Here is a 24,850-nt window from a genome sequence, read left to right as displayed (position 1 = left end):
TGGTTTCTATTCTCAAAGCCTGCAAATTCTTCACTGAAAATCCATAAGGAGAACTCTGGAATCAACTAGGCATGATGTTTTAAGAACAAGATGCGCCAATTATACTTTTAAACGCTTAAATAACTTACAGAAGCTGCTCAATGCAAGTATTTATTCATACCCAATATGTAATTAACTAGATACAAAGCCAGATCTTTCATGCTAAGCGTTGCTACTTACACTCAGAAGTGTATTGAATGCTACCGATTTGAGGTGTAGATGAAAATTTTTCAGATCTCTCTCCGTAACCAGATACAATATAGCTAGGGGCAATACAAGTTTCAGTTTCCAGTTAATCCTCAAATCAGTATTTAAAATAAATAATTTAGTCTCAAATGTTCAAGGATGAAGTACCGACACCATCAAGGAATCTCTTTACCTTGCAATTCAATAAAATGGGTACCACTTTATGACACAGGAAAGCAAACTTCTGCGCAAGCCTAACAGCATCATATATACTGTTTAAGAAAAAATGTAGGGTCAATTAGAACTAGACTGAACTGATTTTATTTCCTTCCAAAAAGAATAGACACTAATTTAACTGTACACAGAATTTAATTTAACTATAACTATACAAGTTTCAGTATACTGTCCCGTTCAAGAACAGCTTATATAAAAAAAAAATACTGCCAAAATTCTAATGCATACTTTACAATTAAATGTCCCACTTTTCTTTCTACCCCTAATAACCTCAGACTAGAGCTGCAGTGTTCAGATTAACTTATGTACAGATGAAAATTCCCTTGCTCTTAAGCGTAGTTTCGTTATTACCCGTGTTTTTTCCACTACCACTGAAACTGTACTCAAAAGTAAGTTTTACTGTATTAGCAATGAAAAATATGATGAACCTTGTAAGAACAGAATTCAGAAAATATTAACAACAGTTTTTACTATATTAAAATATGTCACATCCCTCTAAAAAGTAATACTTATGCATTTCTGAGCATATTGTTTATTAATCCATCACATTTTACTATAATATCTGCAAATTTCTTACTTTGAACATTTGAACCACTGAGCAGTAACCACTTTTAGCTAGACCATCAAAACTCCATCAAGTTCTCCGAGAACTGAATTCCTGTTTTGAAGTACAAGGTGTCCAGTGAGGTACCAAGAACTGTCATCATTATACTCAGTCAACCAAATTCGCAAAAAGAAAAAGACAATTTTCTTTTTTTCTGGTATGACCACTCAAACCCTACCATTCCCCCACTTTCTATTGTTTCTGCACTTAAACCTCTAAGACTCCTTACCCTGACCGAACAAAGGTGCCCATTTAGCTATTTACTGTACTGTTTCACATAGTTGCTGTCCAGGCACACGGAAAACTCCCCCACTACACTGCCAAGTCTCCAAATCCACCATTCCAGTTAATGGAAGTCTAGGTCACTCAAAAACGGAATTACAGCCACCAATTCTGTTTAGGTATACCACCTGATGTGGCAATATGTAATTTCATCACAAATCATTGCAATTGAATGCAAAGTAAAGGAAACTTGAGTTTATTTAGCTTCCAATTTCTGGGAGGTCAAGAGGAACTAGGATTGCTCTGGACAACAAAAGAAAATAGACTGTGCTTACAGATAATTTTCTGCCATATTCTTTCTTTAGGACCACTGTTTTATTGTTGCCCTTTCTATTACACGGGATGTACATATTATCAGGTGTTAATAAAAGGTCAGTGCCTGTACAATACATTCTACAACTGAGCACCACTTTCCGTAACTGAACAGGCAAAGAAATTACACTGAACATCAGCATCTGGCAGTATTTCTCCAAAAAAAGTGACTAAAATGGGTTTAAATTGATTAACACTATTAAATCACATCTAATATTTGATACTACATGATTTCATTACAGCTATACGATACAATTATACAAAATGTGTTAACATCAAAGAATACAACCAAAATTAAGATAGCAAACAAAACCTATATAACTTTTTTTTTCTTTACAGGAAAATACTTTTGAAGTATGCATGTAACTGCCCATTCTTTTAAAGAAAATCTACCGCAAGCAAAGTTATCAACCTCCAGGAAAATCACACATAGCATTACTACGCATATCCCCAAAAAGTGTACAATATGCACACTTGGAATACAAAATTAAAAAAATTGTAAGCAACAGGTGAGCTTCATATTTATAAGAATGTGAAAAGAAGTCCAATTTTAGCACTGTTGTATAAAGAATTGTCTTTTTTTGATGCAAGTTCATGAACTGACCCCTCCGGTTGGGGCCACACTTTACAAAACACCGTGTTCTTGAAACGGGATTACAGAGCAAGGTAGAGCATCTTAGCAACGTCACCTTAAAGTTTTTTTTCTGGTTTTTTTTTGCTTTTTATTTACTACTTATCAAAACACGTCCTTTAGGTTTGTAGGGTTCTTTTTTTTAAAATTCTTTCCTAGAAACAATATACAAAGGGGAGGCGTATTTATTTCCGATTCATACTCCTGTAAGATGCTTTGAGTTCAAGAGCTTTCTCTTCCAACTTTCACTGGTTGTTTTTGGCCTTAGCGTGTGTTAAGATGTGAGATTTCAGGTTAGTTGATTGCGCAAACTTCTTATTGCAGCCATCAAATGGGCAAACATAGGGCCTGTCGCCAGTATGAATTCGCACATGTGTGCGTAAATTGAAGTCCAGTGAAAAACGCTTTCCACATCCTTCAAACGTACACTGTTGAAAGGAAAAGACATACTCCATTAGCTAACAAAATAGTAGTCATTTCAATCATTGATTAAAACAACACTTTTCTTTAAGTCACTACACTACACAAACATGAAGCTAGATGCTGAAGATTATTACAGGTGAAGCTGTGGATATCACCTGAATACTTCAAGTTGTTTTACCACAGTAGTATATCTATTTTCAAGCAGGGAAAATAACTTCCAGCTTGCAAGCAAATGCTTTCACCAAAAATACCTTTCTCTGCATCTAGAACAATATTTTGCTATGCTGTACTAGAAAACAGAAGCAATGTTTCAGGTCAGAATTTCCCCGCTTTCAGTGATAATTTGCTCATTTTACCAGCTTTACTTCTAAGATGGGCTTGGAATACAAAGGGGCAACATGTTTAGCAGTGAATACTTATATTTACCACATAGCAGATCCAGCATATACATCTAAGTAAATGCCTAAGGACTGCAAATCAAGTTTCTGAAATGATTTATTTTTAAAAAGTCAATAGAAAAATATATATCTTAAACATGTACTGGAGAACGAGATATGCTCAAGACTGAATACCTGCAAAGAAGATTTATAAGGAGTATCATAGGAAGTAGGCAGGGGACCTCTGGTGGCAGAAGCTCACGTGACTTGATATGAACGGAAAGAGATTCAGTGACTACCATCATTTTGCTGAAAACTGATTAATACTCGCTACTGAAAATTTGTTCAGTTGACTCATGATACTAACAGCCCCCAGTCTCAGATGTCCACAAATGCTAAGCTGAAAAGATGTTACTACTCATTCAGTAGTAACCACAGACTTAATTTTTCAAGGGGTTAACTTTACATCATATTTTGGAAGTTATCTCGCATGTACATACAATTTGCTAATTTCTAACAAAAGCCCACGGAAATAGTTAAATGACAGCCTAGTTAGCTTAAGGGGATTTCCAATTTTTAAGATCATCATTCAGTGCCTTATCTGATTTTAGAAAACAACATAGTATCCCTGAAGTCATATGGAAGCTGGGTTACAGTTACAGTCTACACATTTACCAAATAAAATTGTGGTACTTATGTCTGGAGGTTAACAATACCTGAAAGGGCTTCTCTCCGGTATGAACTAGCTGATGTCGCTTTAGTTTTGAGCTCTCCACAAAGGCCTTGCCGCATTCTGCACATACGTGTACTCGAGGGCCATGAGTGTGCAGATGCTTCCTCATGGCAGAGTTGTCCCTGAACATCTTTGTGCAGCCCTTAAAAAGAACAGTGAAACTCAATTAGTAGATAAGCTAGTTCTGATAAAGAAGGCTTTATCTGCTACAGTACAAGCATTTAAAATGCTTTCATATCCTGAATACTTTCTTAAAAGTTGGCCCTGAAAAGGAGACCCCTTACATTTATTTTTTAAAAAAGACAATACCAAGAAAGCCAATAATTTGAAAAGCTGACACAAACCCCCTCCCCCCACCCCCGAAAAACCCGATCCCAAACAAAAAAACCCCAAACCCTGTCCTCACTTAGTATTATGAACCACATGTAGTCAAATGAATAACAGGACAGTACCATGGAGAAGATGCAGCTCTGATAGAAGCAAATGAATAAACCAAACAAAAGCACTTACAGTTTCAGAGGAAAAAAAAACAAACAAAAAAACCCCACACAAACAAAAGACAGAATGATAATTCATGGATACCTACGGTATATTCCTCAGTGTGCCATATTCTGAGTACTACAATATATGATATAGTCTCTAATATACCACAGATTATTCTCTAGTACCAATTTGTACATGCACCGCTCCACCTCCCAACATTCTGTCCTCCTCATTCCTGAGAAGAACTGGAGCAAAAGGGTTTCCCGCACGTAACAACTTGCAGGAACTACCTTGTCCAAACCGGCGGCAGCAGATTGATCGCTACCACCTTGAAATATAATGAGATTGCCACTGCTTCTACGGTTTAAACCTACTAAGTGATACCGGGCAACTGAATAAGGTAGGGATGGAGAATCCCTGAGTTAGTGCCAACACGGCCTAAAGCTAAACTCATTAACTCTGGTACAGCATCAAAAGTCTTAATCTGGAGTCCATGCTGCATCCACAAAGGAATACTACTTCTGATTCCAAAGTACACTTAAGGCAGCAGCGACCTGGGGCTCTCTTTAATTAACATCTCCGTATACATTTTTTTTTTCCACCTTTTAGCGACAATCAATGGACATTAATCATATGTTTTATAAGTGTTTTTCCTCAAGGTTCAAAATCCTTCATAAAATCTATTAACAACTGTAAATTCTATCTGTACTCCAAGTGATGCTGTTTAAACTTACATAAAACTAGTCTACCAACATCACTCTGTTACGAGGCATAAAATTTGACAACAAAACCTAAAGGAACATTCAACTTCCAATCTTAGATTCCACACGCTTTGTCTTTGGAAATTACTTCTCCCCCCTCCCCCAAACTAATAGCCACATTTAAATACTCCTTATTTCTTAAAGACACGGAAATGCCACTTTCGGGAAGAGTTCTCTCTTCAGGCACTAGAATTTCTTTGGCTGATTTACGAACTGTTGTGCCATCATTCACTGCACACAACAGAACTGGGTGGGGCAAAGCAGCACCAAAATAAACATACCATCAATGTGTTTTGCATTTATTTCAAAGCCCCTGCTTGCCTGAGGGAAGCAGTTACATCTTCTAAAAGAAAATATTTTTCTTTCCTAAACTGAAGTCATAAATGCACAAAGCCTAGAAACACTAGAAGGGAGAAAATGGAAGGACAGAATATTCTTTTTTTCCCCTGTTCAGATGAAGTTGAGGCTATGAAAAAGTAAATCAAAGAAATGAAGGCAGCATTCCTCGGTATTGTAAGGAGTAACTGTTCCTGTATCTCCACATACTATACTACAATAAAAACATGACCTTGTAGAACGTGAAGAACTGGAAATCAATAAAAGCACAAAGATGAATCCAGCACATTCCTCAGACTATGGCTGTCAGAAAGAAGCCTTCTATTCATACTCTCTAATGTGAGAGCTAGCTATCTACCCTGGCTATTTGCTTAGGCTCGCACTTATCTAGACCAGAAGCCAGCAAGATTGTATTTGTCTTTTTTCATTACAGACCAAGTCAGCAACAGAAGCTCTGCAAAAGCTGGATAATGCAGTAAAGCCAGATGCTACCAATCTAGGTGACTGGCAACATTTATTCAAGACAGAGGCTTCCCAGCTACCAGTGGATCAGAATCGAATCTCCAGGATGCCTCTCTCTCTCTCTCATGGTGATGCACCTTCCAGCTCTGTGGAATGTAATTCAGTCTTCCAATAATGCTGACTTTGGCATCTGCACCATAAATTGCTGATTCCTGATCTAGACTCCAAATCTGTCACAGTTTCCAAGCAGAGGATATATAGATCTTAGGAACGTACTTTGAACAGCTCTCAGAACATTCTTTCAAGTATGTATTCTTGGGTGGCAGGAAATCACAACAGTAAAACCAGCATGTTAGGGACTGTGCATCATGGTTACCAGAAGATTAGGGATGCACTAACCTTAAGACAAGGAATGGGAATAATATATTATTCAGTGAAAGGTTTTCAAGGAAGCCTCTAAAGAATGATAACTAAAATACAGTTAACTGAGTGTAGTCTATTAACAGTAAGATATTTTAGTTATTCATTCTCAAGAGAAAACATCAATACAAAATTCTGGTCTACAAATTACTACCTACTCAGAAGCTGAGCACTTCACTTACTTTGTGAGGACAAGCTATCGTTCGTGGAGCATCATCTTCTTTGATTTTTCTTGGTTTCATTCTTAAAGAAAAAAAACAACAAAACCCAACACATTAGTAGAAAAACATTAGTAGACAGTTCTTCTCCCCTAACTGCCTGCACAATGCACTCACTTATTTGATAGTATTACGTGCATGAGTAGTACCCAGTTTAATATTTTTAAAACCTTTATAATAATAGTATCAGTACAATTCAGCATTTGGAAAGTTCACCTTTTCCAGAATGACCTCTCAAGTACAAAATAAAACATTTAATACTACCTTCCTAGTTCTTCGAATATGCCGAAATACTATAAGTCGTAAAAAACCCTCTAACTGTAATTAGGAGGTTTTGTTTGAAAACTCATTTTTTCTTGTGCCAATACCCATGTGGCCTATTTATCTTCACTTTCTCTCCATCACTACACCAGGACATGAAGGACAGAGTAGCCTCAATCATTCTTCAGTATTTTCACCACACAAGACTTCAGAAGACTCTACAGAAGCAGGGAAGGCAGGCAACTTGTAGAATCTAATTAGGCAATGTAGACATCCATTATAAACATAGAAACTGCAATTATTCTTAATTTAAGCTACTGCACACATGGATTCCACTCTTGGCAACTGACAAGCAATCATCTATTTACTCTTGGTTGCTGATAGGGATCTTCACTGCTACTTTATGGCCGCAATTAGTCCCAACCGACTACATAAGGAGCCCAGCAAACTATTGCTTGCATGTGCTAGGTGTTTCAAATATAATTAAGGCTCCCTGTAGAAAACAATGTTAGAACAGGCCTGCTGTAACAACCACTTGTCTGAACGTCAGAGAAGAGTCTGCTGCGTGGAAGCTGTTCCAGGGAAATACACTGCACTTTTACCTATCTTTATTTCTTACACCTGTAGTGCTGTCTTCAAAAAATCAAAAAGAAATGGCTTTTCTTCACCTTATGGTAGAGGTAGGTAGGCATAAATAAATGCACTTCCTACAGCTGGAGATTCACTTAGATAAGTAATGAGATTTTGCACATTCCAACACCTTGCTGTAGAAGGGGAGCTAGCTGGTTTATCTGAGTTCCTGAATCATTTTTCCTGGTAATACAGTACAAGATAGTTCTGTGTGACAAGGTAGCTACCTATCACCTTTAAGTTAAACAAAAGGTTTTCTGGTGTACTCTCTAGTCTCAATGAAACAGATATGGGTGGCTTGAATTTAACAAAAGAATGAGAATTATCAGAATCACTATTCTTAACATTAAGAAGGAGAGGAGTCTGTTGCTCTCCAAGACAGTTTTAATCCCCATGAGTTCAGTTCCTGCAAACAGATACGGAAGAACAGGGCTTGGGGAAGAGATTTCCAGGTGGTACACACATGTGCTTTTTTACATGCATTTTTAATAATTGATCTAAGAGTGGCTAAACAGCAACCTCTAAGCATTCAAAACAATTCCCAAGAGCTGAGGGAAAATAAGATAAAATCTCTCCAATTCGACCACATAAGCATTTGTTTCTTTGCAGGCAGGGTCCAGTCTCTTTTGGTACTGTCACATTCCTATGCGTATGGCTGGAATTTGCCATTTCATCTGTTACCTTCATGTGGACAGATTAGAGAGGACAGCACCAGAAGGCTTTGTGAGGTTGAATTAAGGCAAGAGCAGTGAAAAACCTCCCTGAGAAGTCCTGAAGACTGAATCCAGGAAAACGTCCTTACAACTGCCGCTGGAGTCATATGCGATGGAGAAGTCTCCCATGGCTTTGTGGGCTATCATTTGCCCCTCAAACAATCTGACTCCTCTCAGTATTGCAGATACAACGCAGCTCAAGTGATCACATAGGGACTAAAGCACTTGACAGTTAGCCACTTCACAGACACGTTAAAACCCAAGGATTTAGAGCCTGCATTTGTTCTTTTCTTTGAGTGGACGCTTAGGAAACTCTTGCTGGCTCAGCATCTCCAGGCTACACTGAATACATACAGTGCCAACTGAAGAACGCTGCATTCTTCTGCAAAGTTAAAAATACAGACATGACAAAAATATGGAAGATGGAGAGTATCATATCCAACAATCCTCTCATTTACAGACACTAACAGCTCCTAGAACACAGGTGTAATGTATTTGTTTTGACAAAGCTCCTCTCACACCATCACCAGCAGCCTACCTAAATATTTCACCAGTTTAAGGGCAGAACCATCTTGAACACATCAAACTGTATCTGTTCCTGTAGATCAGCCTCTTTATTATCTTATCTTCCGATAATTTTTCTTTTTCCAAGATTACAGACCAACTTAGATGACCTTACTGGTTAGACTTAATTTATATAATCCAATTGGGATACAGAATGATCGTGCTGTGTTTAGTTTATGCAGCCTCTTTGTCCAAAGTATTAAAGACCTAAATCCAAACAAGTGATTGGGATTAACTGACCAACCAACTACATTCTCCAGTGACGTTCTAGACTGATAGTACTAAAGGTACTGAGGTTATACATACACACTAAAGCTTTCTTACCTCCACAGAAAGCTTTCAACTACCCTTTGCATGGGATTCTCCTTATTACGTCGCCACGATTTTTACAAAAGGAAAAAGCACAGAAACGAGCATCTGTTATGCCAAAATGGACAAAGGAGAATGCTTTGATAAGACAGGACATGGGAGAACAAAGTGCCATGGTTTAAAGCCATTAGAGAACAAACACCCTTAGGGGACAAAGCTGGTGCCAAAACCACCTCCTTTACTTCTAACTCTATCAACTTGTTAATGTTGGCCGAGTCATTCCTCCAGCCCCAAAAAACAAAGCAAAAAAACTCTTAGGCCCATGATCTGTGTCTGTGACACCATCAAAATGATTAAAAACACTATTGTTCTGAAGTCTTAATTGACCACCCGTAAAGGGAGAGACTAGACAGAAAAGGAATCACTAACAAAAGATGTGGTAAAGAGTGGGCAGTGCCTGCTTTTTTTTTTTAACAACACTTGGTGTAAGACCCCACTGATCATTGTGTTAAATCCTACTTGTAACTCTTGCATATTGCCTCTGGTATTAAGTCAATCTTTGAGAAAGAAATGCCACAACAGTGTCATCTGTAACAGGCTGCTGAAGTACAGTGAGGGGGAAAAATACCCTGGCCAGTGTAGTAAGGAAGCTTCTAGATCAGTGTATTCGGGAAGCTTGAGGAACCAACCGCAGCTAAACTGGATGGTCAGACATGGGACAGATGGAAACTTCAACATGCACCTTACATTTTTCAGTTCAGTGTCTGAGCAGGCACGTAACATTATCAGTGTCCATTCTGGAATAAGCTGACTTTTTAATTGTCAAGCTTTATTTCTGAAGTGAGGACCATCAGCCCAGCAATATGTTTGAATGTAAAAACATGTAGTCCCTAGTAACTACAAAATTGTAACAAGTTTTAGCTAATAAAGGGGCAGATTTTAAATCTTTTCATTTCTCCTGGAAGTATGGAAAGTGGGCAGCTTAAGCTTAAAATACAGAACAAGACTGTGTATAAGCACAGGGTTCCACAGGCAACCAAGCTATTTGAGCAAACAGAAGCAGACACTTCAACAGGACGAGGTGGCAAACAGAGTCCAGGTTACATCTCAGTGCCACAGGCAGCAAGAAGCTGCTTGGCCCTTCATACACGTCGATTAAAGGCACGAGGGCATGTACACCACAGGCACAGCTACGACAAATCGTTTTGTCAAAAAAATGCCATCTTGCTCACAAGGCTGTGGAATCCATATAGACAATCACTCAAAGAGGAATTTAAAGACTTACATATTCAAATGTATTAGAAAAAAGATTTTGGTCTTACTTTTAAAATTAACTTTCTGCAAAAGGAGACCAGACTACAACCTGGGCTGTTGATCTTAATTACACTGTTGCAGGTAGCTCTTGCTGGTGGTTAGACTTTTGGCTCCCACCCAGTAGAGCATCTCTACCAGCTCCGTCCAAGTTTTCTTAGCCTGAAACATTAACCAAAAACAGATCTCTAACACATACCAGTATTTAAAACAACTACAGACACACATGTTAATACCTGGGTGGACCTTTTGAAACAGCTGCCTTTGCAGAAAGTCAATTTACATGGCAAGACCAGAACTTTCATTTCTGAAGTGAGTTTAGATGGGGCATGCCTAGGAGTAGCAACAGCAGACTAGCTAACCGTGAAAAACTAGCAAGCGCACCTTTTGGACCAAGGCACTGGGACACTGCGATTAAAGGCTAAGTCTGCTAATTTTTATTGGGGGGTGGAGGGAGGGAATAGGGGACAGCAGATGGACCAGGAAGGTATGCAACCCAATAGCTTCACAGAACGAGCTCCATAAAAGCACACCCTCTCATCCATGCATAAAGAAGACTGAGTGAAATCACAGGTATTAAACTACTCCGTTCCTCAAAATAAAGCAAGCAACTCTGTCACTGTGCAATATCAGCAAGTAACAGCTGATGACATCCTTTCATCTACCCAGCTGAACTGAAGAACTGTACCTTGATGGAACCAGTCTCCACCCCAAATCTCTGTCAACCTTCACAACCTATTACTGTCTTGTAGATAGCCACAGAAACCATGTTAAAGCTAGGAATAATGGAAATCCACAAATCAAAAAGCAAGTAACAGTATAGAATCTCCTCGTCATTCCGCCATTTCAGTTTTTTGCCTGTTTAACTTCTGTGTTCTCACATCCTTTCTTCTGCCTCTATATGTAAGTCAAACCTAAATAGCATTACTCTCAAGCAACTCCTCTGACACATCCTAGAGGTCTCTGACAACTAGCAGTGATATTCACCTCTGCCAATGACACATCCTTAAGAACAGTTAAAAGAAGAGGAAGTTATTCTCTATCAGCAGTGTCACCACCACTTTGGATCTGTTTCCTCCTGCTGTTCTCCTTGTACCGCCCTGCTGAGGCAGAAATAACATGAATGTCATGGCCCTACGCTGCGGCAGTTAATTCCTTTGTGCTGAAAACTCCTGAAACTGGCTAGACTGGCTTTTGGATAAACAGACAAAAGGGGAGTGGTGCAAGGTGTCCTAGGAATCTATCTACAACCAAAGAGCCCACAGCCAGTGTCTTACCATGCTTTAGTCACAGCTAGGTTGGAAAATGTCATAAAAAAGAAAAAGTTCTTTCACTCCAAGATTCTGGCAAAAATAATTACAAGTTTGGAAGAATATCATATGTTTAAACAGTGAGAGTGACCTTTTCAGTGTGGCACAGAGCAAGAGATTTCCCCTCCCCCAGAACACCACTTAGGGTAAAGCAATTGTCAATTTACTGCCCTTTAAACTCTATAACAAGAACAAAAACAGTACAAAAAGCATATACCTCATAAAGAGGCCTAAGTCATAAATCTAGGTGGCCAGAATGCTTTGTCACTTCTAAGAAGGGTGTCCGATTTCAAACTGCAGTTTCCTCTCCTTTGTTTTTTTATCCATTTTGGAAAGTGGATAGAAAGGAAGGGCAGTCCTCACAAGGGCTCTCCTTCAGTAAAGGTACTAAGATAGTAGAAGATAAAGCCATGGAGTTTTAACCACTAGGACCCATTACTGTGCCAATTTCCCACCTATAGTATATTCCCCTCTTATGTATTAGTTTTACTGATGTCTGTTTCTGCTGTCTTCAGCCAGCTCAGTCATGTATCTGTCTGAAGGGTAAGAGGGAGGGAGAGGGCAATCACGGATATCCCTTTTAGAGGCTTCGTTTGAGGGAATGTGCCATATGCACCTATTAGAAATGTGTGCTACTTCCTAAGCAGTTATGGCTTCTTCACAGCTAACTACGAAATTATTTGTCATCAATTTAGAGAAAACATTTTATTTCACTTGAGGGGATTTCCAGCATCCCAGTCAAAGGTATCAAATGGGAATGTGGTAATTTATTAGGTTTTCTTTTTTTCTGAACAGATCATTCACAACTAATGCTTCACATTCTGATATGATTGCCTAAGAAAATTCCACTTTTTTTTTTCCTTTTTATTTCATTTTTAAAGCATACTTGAGAAAATGCATGAGCCCTACGACAGAACAAAATAATTTGTAAAAGGTGATAAATTACCCAATCAGGTATAATTTACGGTCATGTGTCTATGCATTACTGAACACATCTTCGTGTTCTCACACAGCTTGTTTATTCACATTGTTTTCCAATAGTTTTAGAACGTATAAAAGCCTTTCCATGAAAAGCCATAAGAGTTACAGTTAAAGGATCCGGATTCCTGCTACATGACTCAATGACAAATGCACTAAAAAAAGCGGCAAAAGACCATTGTATCAGAAGAGACTGTGTAACTGCTCACTCTTCTAGTGCCACCTAGCTGCTGAGCAGCAGTGGTGTCCATTGCAGATGCTGAATTATGACAGTTTTAAGTCTGGGTTTTTTTTTGGGGGGGGTGGTTTCTTTTTTGTTTTGGTTTGTTTTTTAAGGGCTACAGAGGACTTCAAGCACCAAGTCCACCCCTGCCCTACCTCTCAATAACCAGACCACGATCAGAACTCCAGAACCTTGCCTGAAATCTCCTATCACTAGAATTCAAGCTTTGCCCGTTTAAACTTAACCTCAGAACTTTATTCCCAAGAATCAAAGCAAATGTCTTAGTCAAAGTAAGTTGCATAGTTATAAACAGTGAATCTAGTTTGATTTTGAGTAGCTAATTTCTACAAATATATCGTGAGATTCTTCCAACTACCTTAACGAAAACAGGAAAGGAACCCAAAATAACTTGCTCACAACTGCACAAAATACATTTAGCATATAATTTTACTAGCCAGTTCACACTTCCTTATATGCAGAATGTGCACAATTGTTTTTCAAGTCATCAAAATACAAATTTGTTATTCAAAACGTTACTCACAGCACGTGAAGCTACTTAAGTTTAAAAGTAAGTTTCAACTTCACTTGCTGCTCAAAGATTTCAGAATGCAGCTACTGAGAATTTCAAAATTCTGAATCATAAAGCAACAAGTAATGCTTGAAACTTTCACAGAATTTTACACTAAATAAACACATGAACAACTGTATTCCTAGGACCTCCAAACACAATTCCAGTACATGCAATCTGATTTTTTTTTCTTCCAGTTTGCCATGCAAGGGTTCCAGTGATACTGCACACAGCTATCTAGATCAACAACGCAACTGATCAGTATAAAAATAGGTTTGTACATGCCAATGCTTGAATTCATGTTATTAGCTAAAAGGAGTCCCTCCAAAATGCTTCACTGCAAGAGGACCAAGACCTTAACAAGCAAAATGCAAATTCTAATACACCCATTTCCTTCAGCCTCAGCTATACACAATCACTTAAGACCTAACATACAACTAACCCGGTGGGGTTTTTTTTTGTTGTTGGCTTTTTTTTGGTTTGGTTTTTTTTTTTTTGAAGTTAGTCATCAATTCTGACCAAGAAATCAAAAAATCCGTCTTTAAACAGAAGATGCTTGAAGTTTTCACATATCTACAATTAAGCTATCAGAACAATTCTTCATAGGCTTTGGGCAACTTGGGGATACTGGTAAAGGTGATGTCCCCCCAGGTTTCTTACTCTACCACCATATATTTGTCTTATGGCTGAAGTGGATTACAATTTATCTGCTGTACAGAAATATATTAACAGAAAAGAGACTGTACACATAGAATTCAATCTTTCCATCATCTGCTACAAATTCTAGCTCTAGAACTTCCTAGAACATTCTACCATGAATGAAAAAAGTGGCAATTTTAAATTGCTGCCAGCTGCCACTATTTTTGCAACAGAAAACTAACTAAAACCCAAAGATGCAGCATATTTTACAGTATTAAGAAATATGCAGACAGATCTGATAGAAGCAATCTGGTAATTTCAAGAAGTCCAAATCCTGGCAACCATTTCAAGTATTCAAACCAATCTGGAGAAAAACATTCAGTATTTGCATGGAGAATACCCTATGAGAAACTATTTAAACTTCCTAACAGAAGATAGCTATTCAGCAGTTAAATGTTTAATAGAACCAAAGGTTTCAGCATGTTTTAAAATAACTGAGAATACCATTCTAAGCACATGATGAGCAGAAACGTGTAAGTAACCTTTTAGGATTAGAACGCTATGTACACTCAGACTACCACTTAAACATTTGCTTTCACAAAAAATTGTATTAACCTTCCAGCAGGTCTCAGAGGAAAAACAACTGTTTTGTCAACAAAACAAGTAACAACAGTATCAATAGCTAGAACCACAAACCACTTCAGATAAAACCCTGATTTTAGATCTTCGTGATGTGTTTCTATACATTTCCAGATCTGATAGCCTGAAACAGGGAGCAAGCCCTGCAAAACTATCTTACCAGGAGCCTTCAAAATCCAGTTCAATAGTTTTATCGAAAATAACTGTGGGATGAGGCTGTGCTGGCAATCCTCCGGCACAAACACACTGACAGAATTAACAGAAAAATCTTGTAAAAGGCAGAAGGATCAAAAAGGTGAAAGAACAGTAGATGCACACTGGACACCAAGATCCACCTAATTAAGAAGCCAGACCAGAACTTGTCCCAACAGTTCCTGCCATCTAGCAACTAACCCAGTAGATCGGGGCAGGGGGTGGGGGGGGGAAGCAGCATACTACTCCCTCTACTAGCTGACCCAGGAATTAAGAGTAACAACATCTGACCATCCACCTGCTCTAAGTGTCAGAATTGTGCACTAGAACTCTGAAGAACAGCCAGCTGGTAACTGAAAAATTATGAAAATAATGAAGGTGGGTGTAGCTTCATACACACATTTTGATTTCAACATGAGAAAAACTGATTATAGCAGCTGCAGAAAGCTGAAAGTTGTGTTCAAATATTTGGAGACACCAGCATTAAGGCTGCCCATGCACTGAGTGGAGGAGTACGCCTTTGGTAATTACAACCACATGCACACACAGAAGGGGACCAAATAAACCCTGCAAAGGCAACCATTGTGTCACAGCTTCCAGGTGCCCAAGCAGACTTCTCCGGTGACCTCACGGTTGCCCTCTGGTGGTCGTTGGCCGCCCTGAGCACTCGGCAGCAGAGCCGGGGCTCTGCGGGGCTGGGGGGGCGGGAGGGGGGAAAGACACATGACACTTTCAGTACTCCCCCGCGCCGTCACTTCACCTCTATTTGAAAGTAAAAGTCACCTTGTAACTCAGGTCAACGTATTGATATGTAAACGAGCTACAATTCTGATTCACTAGAGGAAAATCCAAGCGGTATAGTTACAACTGTGAAACTGCAATTATCAGCGGCACTTGAAAGTGCAAGACACATGACTCCATTAAAAAGAAGTTTGAGACCTACAGCTTAAAAAGTAAGTAAAAAAGAACAGTAAGTAGCTTTACAAACTAAATATTGTAGTCTAGCTTTCTGGTACTGAACAACCCAAAGGCAGCGTTTCGCTTATCAGATCCTTCGGTGCTGAAGAATCTAAGGCTGCTCCACAAGAAAGATACATTCTATCATGTCAAAGATGCAGTCTATCAGTGTATTTAGGTCCTGTCTTACCCAACGAGATGTAAAGACCAGAAGTCATTGAAGAAGTCACTGCTGAATATAAAACCCAGTTTAACATGGTATCAGCTACTCTGTTCTGAATCAAGTCCCTTGTTTTAGAAGATTATTTAATGGAACAGTAAGTCATATTAAGTCTACCATTTATTTTGCCTAACACTTCCATAGCTAAACCAATGGAAAGAAAACCATTTTAGTTTAATGATCCTTTCTTCCTACTTACCTAGCAAATTCAGCCAGTTGTTTGGGGTCTGAGAGGTCAATGCCAGGTATTCCACCAGGAGGAAGTTTCTTCCCTGTCATGTACTCTGAGTAATCTGGAGGAGAATTCTCTCCAATGATCTGCTCTTCCACCACTGTTTCATGGTCAATATCTTTTTTATCATCTGAAATACACAAAATACCAAATTCAATACATACTAAAGAACAAACCAGCATGTAAGTTATCAGGCTGCATCTCAATATAAATTCACTATTGCTGTACATTTAAAAGAATACACTGCACTTCCAGATTTCCACACTAATTGTAAAGAGCAAAAAAAGAAAACCCATCCACACAGTTAGAGCATGAAGAACACAGAAAGAACACAGTGGGGAAAAAAAAAAAAAAAGCAGAAGTCACATATCTACTTAAACAAATAAGGAAATAAGTGGAACAACCCTACAAATGCTGGCTGCATTTGAAAGATAATGTATTTTTCCTGAAATAATGCCCTTCAATTCCTTAACCTCTTCAAGACTAACCTCCACCATACCCCCTTTGGATCTCTCCACCAGTCAGTAACCAAGCAAGCCTACCAGAGGAATGGCAGATACTTACCCTGAGATGTTAGGACTACTGATCTTTACTTCAGAGTCTTCAGACTTCCTTGACCTCCGACAGAAGCGTCACAGAGGGACAAGAAATTTAAAAATAATTGCTAATGGGCTTCGGCACCTGCCCATAAAATTAAGTTTTTCAACACTTGCAGACAGGTCTGAACAAAGGCAAAAAACTAAACAGTGTGTCTCCCTCCCAAGGGAGCTAAACATTAATAAACTTGCCACTGCACTGCTTCTACCCGGTGTATGGGGAGCAGATTCTGCAAGTCACTTTATATACAAAGGGCTTGCAAAGTCAAAGTATTTACAAAAATATCTGGAAGTCTTATGTCGCAGGTGGTGTTTAAGAAATGGAAATACAAAGTGGTAGGACAGAAATAGCATTTCCTCAATTTAAAAAAAAAAAAAAAAAGAAAAACATAAGGCAGAAAACAAACAAGCCCACTTTCCCCCCCCTCTAAACAGAAACACAGGAAATAACATTGTTCATTACTCAGTAACTTAGATTGGGAAAGAGAGGACAAGACATACGCAAATAAAAGAAATATACTACGGACAAATTTCTATTCAATTTGTAATGCCTGCTTTTAATGTTTGCCACTGAGCTATTTCTAGAAATGTTACTGCTGGTTTGGGGTTTAATCTGATCTACCAGATCAAATAGCAGTTCATGTACACGTTCCATGGTGAAAGAGGAAAATAGACTCCAACACTGCAAAGATAGGAGTGTTAATAAGAAAATACTATCTGCAGTATTAAACTGAGAATAAATTGAAACACTGACTATTTGGACTTTTTTTTAAATTCTAATCTAGTTTACCATTCACCACACTACCTTTTAGTCTTTATTAGTGCTTCAAAGAAAGCAACTGAATTTACCTTAAGCAAGGATTATATGATAAGTTTTACAGCATCTGCAGGAGTTACAAATTCAAGTCAATAAACCTCTAATTTGGCAACAATTTGTTCTTCCAAAGAGAACTTGAGCAAAGATATTTAGCAATGCCCACAGAAAAGACATTATGAAGCCCAGAAGAGCACAGAACTTCTGGAAAGCTAAAAGCAATGCCTTCTCCCTGCTGCAGACTAGAATGAGATCAGCTGCTTTCAATGTAGCCATTTCAACAGCGACCCACGACTTCCAGTTTGACTGTTTGATGACATTCATAACAGAAACAAGTTTTCATTTCCTGCCTCAGATCAGATGCATGACTCAATAGGGAAATTTTGTATACATTCCATAAGCTCTTCTTTCCTTCCCTAGCGTAAAGGCTCCCACAATGCTTTCTTGTTACTGGAGGGTCAAACTGAAAGAAAGTCACCTTCAGTGCCTTCCCCAAAGCTCGCCAACAGAAATCAATTCCACAGGATATTGGAGTAAAACGTGAAAAGCCAAGAACATATTGCTTTGATACAGCAGAAAATAAGAGAAAGTATCCCTTAATATATTGACAGTTACATGGGAAAAAAAAAAACACCCTAAATTTTCCTATACCAAAAAACAGTCTCTCTATAGCAGCACGTACCTGCACTTTTAAAAAATAAATTGATCCAAAACAGACTAAAACAACAAAATACAAAACATTTACCTGAAAATACAAAACATTTACCTGAAAGCATTAAGTCAGGCTAACATCCTTCAAGAAAGAAGACCTGGTTCACACCAAAAAGTTGCTACTTTTGAAAAAGTATGTAGCAGACTTCAGTAGCTTTTTAGTATCCAGACCATCATAGTTACAGACCATCCTATGACTTCATCAACTCATTGAGAATACAAAACAAAAAGAGAAACACCCACACACTTCCTCGGAAGAAGTTTGGAAGAACTTTACTAATGTCCTCTATGCACGAATTTATCACAAGTCTATTTGTGATGCCCTACTAACCTGGACTAAGCAGCTCAAAGTCTGGAGGGTAAAGTCCAAACAAACTTTCACTCAGGCTGACAAGTTAACCAATATTCTCACTGCAAACAGGGCAGGTTGTCTGCTTGAGGTTTTCTGCCTTCAAACAAGTCCTGCTGCCCATGACATCCAATTATTTCCCCCTTTTCCTCTCCTGAAGCATCAAGAGAATCAAACACGCTGCAACCAAAGCAAAGCAAAACACAGGAACACAACCCAGGAATTCTAGTGACACCTCTGGAGAAGTACGGTACAAATAAGGCATGGTAACTCCATGCAGTTTATGCCCATGCCAAGCTAATCTGGATGCCACCCATACAAGCTAAATACGGACAGAGCCATGGAGCCAGTCAGGAAAAGGAAATTAACTGCTATGTTTTGTCCTGCTTTGTTTTGTCCCTTAAAACCACTTGAGAGTACAGTAGACTCAAATATAAGGCACTCTGCTGCAGAGTGTATTTAGCACTATTTTTATACATCTAATGCAGCTTTCTGTAAGCAACTCGAAACTTGATTTTAGTCCTGTCTTCTGAAAGATACTGAAGATGTGAATGCATGTCAATCGGTTCACCACTTTATCTTCACAAAAACATGCACTACCAGTTGCTGCAATAGCTATGTACAATATTAATCTTATAAAACTGTAAAACACCGATTTGTTAAAGACACCACAGATCTCCCCCAACATCCTTCTATGCCCAATTACATTAAGATAGAACAACCCAATTCAGACTAAGTATCTATGTACCTGTTTAGGATGTACCCAAACAAATCTTCGTGTTCAGTGTCCTTCCATCTGCACTTAGCTCATGCCCTATATACAGGCAATACAAATCTTGAACCGGATTCACTTCTGCTCTTCAAAGCAAGTACATCAAACACACATTTTTTTACTAAGATAGTGAAAGCTCAGTATTTTAGCCAGCCATATTTTGTGACTACCACTTAAAACATATTTCTATTGGTGAAATAACCAGAAGTTTTAAGATTACTAAGTCTGAGCACCAGCTGAAGTAGGAAGGAGCCAGATTACTGGGATAAAACTAGTAACCGCATATTCCATGCAACAGATCAATGACAAAACACAGTGGAATCTGTTTCCCAAGACTTTATTGATAACCTTTTGCTCTTATTACCACACTTTCTCCATCTCTTGCAGTCCTGTTGCACAGAAATTCTATCCACCTCAGAACCCCATTATTTCATACATTTCTAGAACAGTAGCTAGCTCCAACTGACATGACTGGAACTCCCCAGCTTTGTAAGATGACCTCCTTAACTCCCAACCCAAGAAGCCGTGTCAGTATTTCTCCCTCAGTGGTTCTTGATTTTAGCCATCGTACTCCACTTCCAGATCCCTTGTTCTCTGAGCCATCCTCCTCCTCTGTCACAGAGCAGGGAGGACACATCATTATTCAATCAGTGTTCCCCTGAGGAAAATAAGGAGTGCAAAAGGGAACTTGGAAGGTACACCTGGTAGCAAAGCTATGAAACCTAATCCTATAGCTTCCTCCCCAAAGTACCAAGTTAAAAGACATTCCGCTTACCAACTAAAAGGATGAACATCACTTAAGCTTCCATTTTCTTTTTATGATCACACAGTTAAACACATTTGTTTTTAGGAACAGCTGAAATGCAATTGCATGATAAAGGATGTATTCAGCAACTGTGCAGTACCAAGGCACTGTGGTAACAGCTTGGTTATTGCTACCACATTGCAATCTCCTCAGGCAAATTAGTTCATTGGTCATGTTTGAAAGCAAAGAACCATAATTAGCTTGTTAAATAATACAGTTATTTAGCAGACACTTCTGAATGTTAAATTCCATTTGCACAGTATGTCATTTTTTCACCTAATCGGCTGCTAGGTTACTTTCCCTCTGATGTGTGTTGCACACAGATGGAGAACAGGTTCTTCTTTCCTTGTGTCACCCATCTCTTATTTCACACTACTGAGACATGAACTGACAAAAACACCGCATATATCAATAGTCATCATCTGACTTCAACACTTGTGAGAGACTGTGCCGAAGCACTATGACCTTCTCAATCATCAGCATACAAGTGACATGGACCTCTCAGGAAAGGATCCAATAGCAAGTAAGAGGATTCTAGTTTGAAGGTGGGCAAAGAGGAAACCTAATTGAGACATTTTAAGTGATGAAGCACATTCATGTATTTCACTTCACTGAAAAGATACTTAGAACAGCTGCAGGCAAGTATCTGCCTTATTCTCTAGTTCACTGGCAAAAATGTCAGGGCAGACTCAACGCTTACAGATACCAAAAGTCTATATTGTTGCTTTAATCAAAGTCAGAAACAGATTATCATCTTAGTATTTTAAAGGCACCTGACAATCCCTTTCTGCCTCCATTATGAAAAATTTTCATATAAGCTCATTACCTATCTGTCATTGCAAAGAATTTTGGACATCCTTAATACAGGCCCACAACTGAACTAAATGACTCATCTATCATCTATACTATGTAAGACAACTAGTTAGACAGCAGATAATTATTTTTCTCACCCCTGCAATCTGATAAAGTCAAATGACAATCTCCTACTTTTCAGGATATTAAAGGTTTTGTTCTGTTTGTTGTTTTTTTTTTTTTTTTTTAAGAGGTTTTGAAGACAGCTCCAGAAGCCCAACACGAACCCCTTGAGCTTCCAAATACAGGTCCACAGCAGAGGCTTCCTAGATTATCAAGAATCATGTTCAAACCATACACTTAACTTCTGCATCTTTGTCCTTCCCATTTAGGAATAGGCTACTTGAGCAGTTTAACATTTGTGGGCAATGTTTATTTGGTCGTGCTATTTCAGCCCAAAGCTTGCAGACTATGATAACAAAAATAGTTGAAGCCAACACCTATTTCAGGTTTGAAAGCTCGACAGAGTTACGAGTAATTACCTAGAAGCAGATGCAGTTACACTAATATATTTCTCCCCCTCAAAATGAAGCCCCAGCTGCTTGAAATTCCAGCATTTGGTGTGATGGAGCCAGCGTTTCAGCACCAGCTTCCCAAATGCTCCTGTATCTAAGAATCAGGTTTGCAAGCACAATCTGACAAAGTCATTTCTAATGATCCTTCCTCTCCCCCAGCACTATTGTGTACCCAACCTGGAGTCATCAGTCACTGAAGAGTGACTGAATTAAAGCTGATTATCTAGCAAAGGCATATATAAATTCCACTTCATAAAAACAATTTTCCTAGTACAAACTGGAGTGTCTCACTTGGAAAGCACCACCGACTACATACCATTTTTAAAATCCCTTACAAGATACCCCAATGAAAATAATGAGGACAGATATTAGACAGTATAGAGAAAACACACTACAGGAATGCAATTAAAGTATCCACCACATACACCTCTTCAACCATTTCAGAAAATAGAACGCCTTTGTTCGGTTCCTATTTTCACACATGAAGAAAGGCAAATAATTCCATTCTGAAGATCTGGAAAGCTAATCTGAACTAGAACAAAGCATTCCTGTTTCAAACCAAACACTTTAATTAAAGTAATCACGGGTCACAAGTTTGATATCACCATAGATACCAAGGTGATAAGAGAAGTTATGGTAAGTATAAACCGTTGCCAACAACAGTACTGCAACTTCTAAGTAACCCCGTAACAAGACAAGGATCAAGGAGTCCCCTTTAATCACATTGCTATATATTTCACAGATTATTTCTCCACATTTCAAGAGGTGCTACTGGGCTTGTTATACTCATTTATGGACAAAGATTTATGATTGGCTAAATTTGGTACCACCCATGTACAAGCTAACACAGCAGCACTAGAAAACAGTAGCAAGTAATTAATTCACATTGTCTTCCCACACTGTGGTGAGCAAAGTGCCCTTCTTCCCAATTCAAATACCCAAGAACAGCAATATAGGGCTCATTGTTTTATCCTGATGCATAGCTTTATTTACTATTCATTTTTTTATAACCTTTTTGCTAAGCATTTAAACCAGTCAATTACATCAGTGTGCAAGCAAGTCTTTAATTATGTTGAAATACAGAGGCAAAACTACTATCTTTGTTCAAAATAAAGCATGCCTAATTCTGCAGGGAAACTTTAGTACAACTGCCCTTTCACAAGCCAGTAGTTTGTTCTGTTTCAGGGTGGTTCCCCCCCCCAGTTTATCTTCTTTTGGAATTTTTCTGGCAAGCATTCCCCCTCTAAAATTGCAGAGAACAGAACGAAGCCTCAGCATTTGACCACTTCAGACCATTTCTATAACATTCAATAAGCTGTGTAAGAGACATAAAAGCCTATCCCGTAGGCTCAGTAAAACTTCACACAACACTCTTAACTGAGCAGGATATTACCAAAGGCTGTTTGAAACCAGGGGGCGCGTGTGCATGCACGCACACAGGGAGGGGAAGTCAAATTTTAATACTTTTGCCTGTTTATTTTGTGATTTTGCTTTTGGGAGGCTTTTTTGGCATTAGAAGTCAAGTCAAAATAGGTATTCTGCATCACGGATATAATTGAGTTGAATGTAGCAACGCAATGCAATCTCCAGTAAATTACAAGCGGATATCATTCCCACTGAACTTGCATGGTCATGCTCATACAGAACAAAACCACTGAAATCAATAGGGCTACCCTGATGTAAAAGTTGTGTACGCAGGAAGAGAATCAAGTGTATTGATTATATACATGCTTCACTTCAGCCGAGTAATAATCAGCATGCAGAAGCTCTAAGGAAGCATCCTATCAGGCACTCTGAATTTCAGAGTGCAAATGCACGCTAGAAATTGTCAACTGATCTCAGCGAGGTCCTGTATCCTGCCAGCTCATGAGTCATACACCCACCTGCATTCAGCTATCTTAGGTAGCTTCCACAAACCCAAAGACTATAGTAGTTTCTATTATCTTTTTTCTTGCTTGGATGCTCAATTCTAAGAAAAAAAAAACACCCTACCCTGCAAGATTTATTCAGGTTTCATACAATGACACACAGAAGCATATAGAACCCCATTCTACTGAACAGTATTTGGGAAACTCTATTTAAGAGTATAGAAAGTTCTTTCCTGCTCATCAAGAAGCAGAGAACTTTGATGAGACTCATCGGGCTGTCATATATATATATGGCTGATATACCAGAGGTGTCATACACTGTCAAACTTGCTAAGTAATTGCCTATATTTAAAAAGAGAGTAAAAAATCAGCATCACCATTCTTTTCATCTTTTCAGACAAGTGAATTCAGCCATCCAATACAACACTGCCCTTTCTAACAACTACTGGTCACTCACAAACATCACAGAAAGCAAACACTTTAGACTACATCAGAAACTTAAAGAGTATCTCTATCTTACTAGACTCTTTAAAAAAAATAAAAGAGCACAAAAATTATGATATGCAAGACAGACTACCGACTTACTATTCAAAGACCACACACCGATTTAAATATTACATGAACTGATACTATTTGACTGCGTTTTTCCCCACACTTACATAGCTTTAGCACCAAACTTTGACTATAGAGCCTAGCTGCCAGCAACACATTTTTTGAAGTAAAAAAAAAAAAAAAGATTAAATTAAAAACCCAATGTGCCACCAGTAACACTTTTCTGCTGACTAAACAGACTCTTCCCCCGCCTAGGATTTTAAAGGAAAGGATCAGAAAATCGTGGCAGATGACATAAGTGACAAGGGCAGGCGCATGGCAGGTTTACTCCAAGTCCCACAGACATTAAATACCTTCACAAGATTTTATTCCCTTTAAGAGACGCTCCCACAAAAAAAAAAAAAAAAGAACAAAAACAAACCACCACCCCCACCCCCCCAAAAAAAACCAACAAACCCGAGTCCTCAAAAAACATATACAACCTCACACAACACGGACTCCCTGCGCCTATTTAGAGCCCCGATTCAAAGCTCTGGACCTCGCCGAGGAGAAGCGGAACGGTCTCCGAGCGCCAACCAGAGATCGCTCCTTTCCTCCCCGCGGCTCCCCGGGACGGCTCTCGGCTGTCAGACCCCGGCTGCTCACAAGGGCGCTTCCGAAGGGCCGGTTGTTTGTGGCCGTCCCCTCCGAGGCCGGCGAGAGGAGCCCCCGCGGGGGCCAAGAGGTGCTTTCCCCTCCCGCCGCGCCCCTCCCGCCTTCCCCCGGCTCC

At 39.0% G+C, this 24,850-nt stretch overlaps 1 protein-coding gene across 1 annotated transcript in view; it reads right to left on the bottom strand.

Annotated features, from left to right (window-relative positions):
• Positions 1-1,445: 1,445 nt before the first annotated feature.
• The window catches only part of YY1 (YY1 transcription factor), a 25,016-nt gene continuing 1,611 nt past the window's right edge, over positions 1,446-24,850 (bottom strand). The window contains exons 2-6 of the mRNA XM_009891083.1: positions 18,340-18,374; positions 16,215-16,377; positions 6,466-6,526; positions 3,805-3,963; positions 1,446-2,716 (exon numbers count right to left, since the gene is read on the bottom strand). Coding sequence (XP_009889385.1) covers positions 2,534-2,716; positions 3,805-3,963; positions 6,466-6,526; positions 16,215-16,377; positions 18,340-18,374 — 601 coding nt within the window. The 3' untranslated portion in view covers positions 1,446-2,533. The remainder of the gene's footprint in view (positions 2,717-3,804; positions 3,964-6,465; positions 6,527-16,214; positions 16,378-18,339; positions 18,375-24,850) is intronic.

Source organism: Charadrius vociferus, unplaced genomic scaffold (genome assembly GCF_000708025.1).
Source record: "Charadrius vociferus isolate BGI_N301 unplaced genomic scaffold, ASM70802v2 scaffold228, whole genome shotgun sequence".
Classification (NCBI taxonomy): Eukaryota; Metazoa; Chordata; class Aves; order Charadriiformes; family Charadriidae; genus Charadrius; species Charadrius vociferus.
The sequence above is the reverse complement of the archived record's forward strand: the minus strand, read 5'-3'. Positions and strand labels throughout refer to the sequence as shown.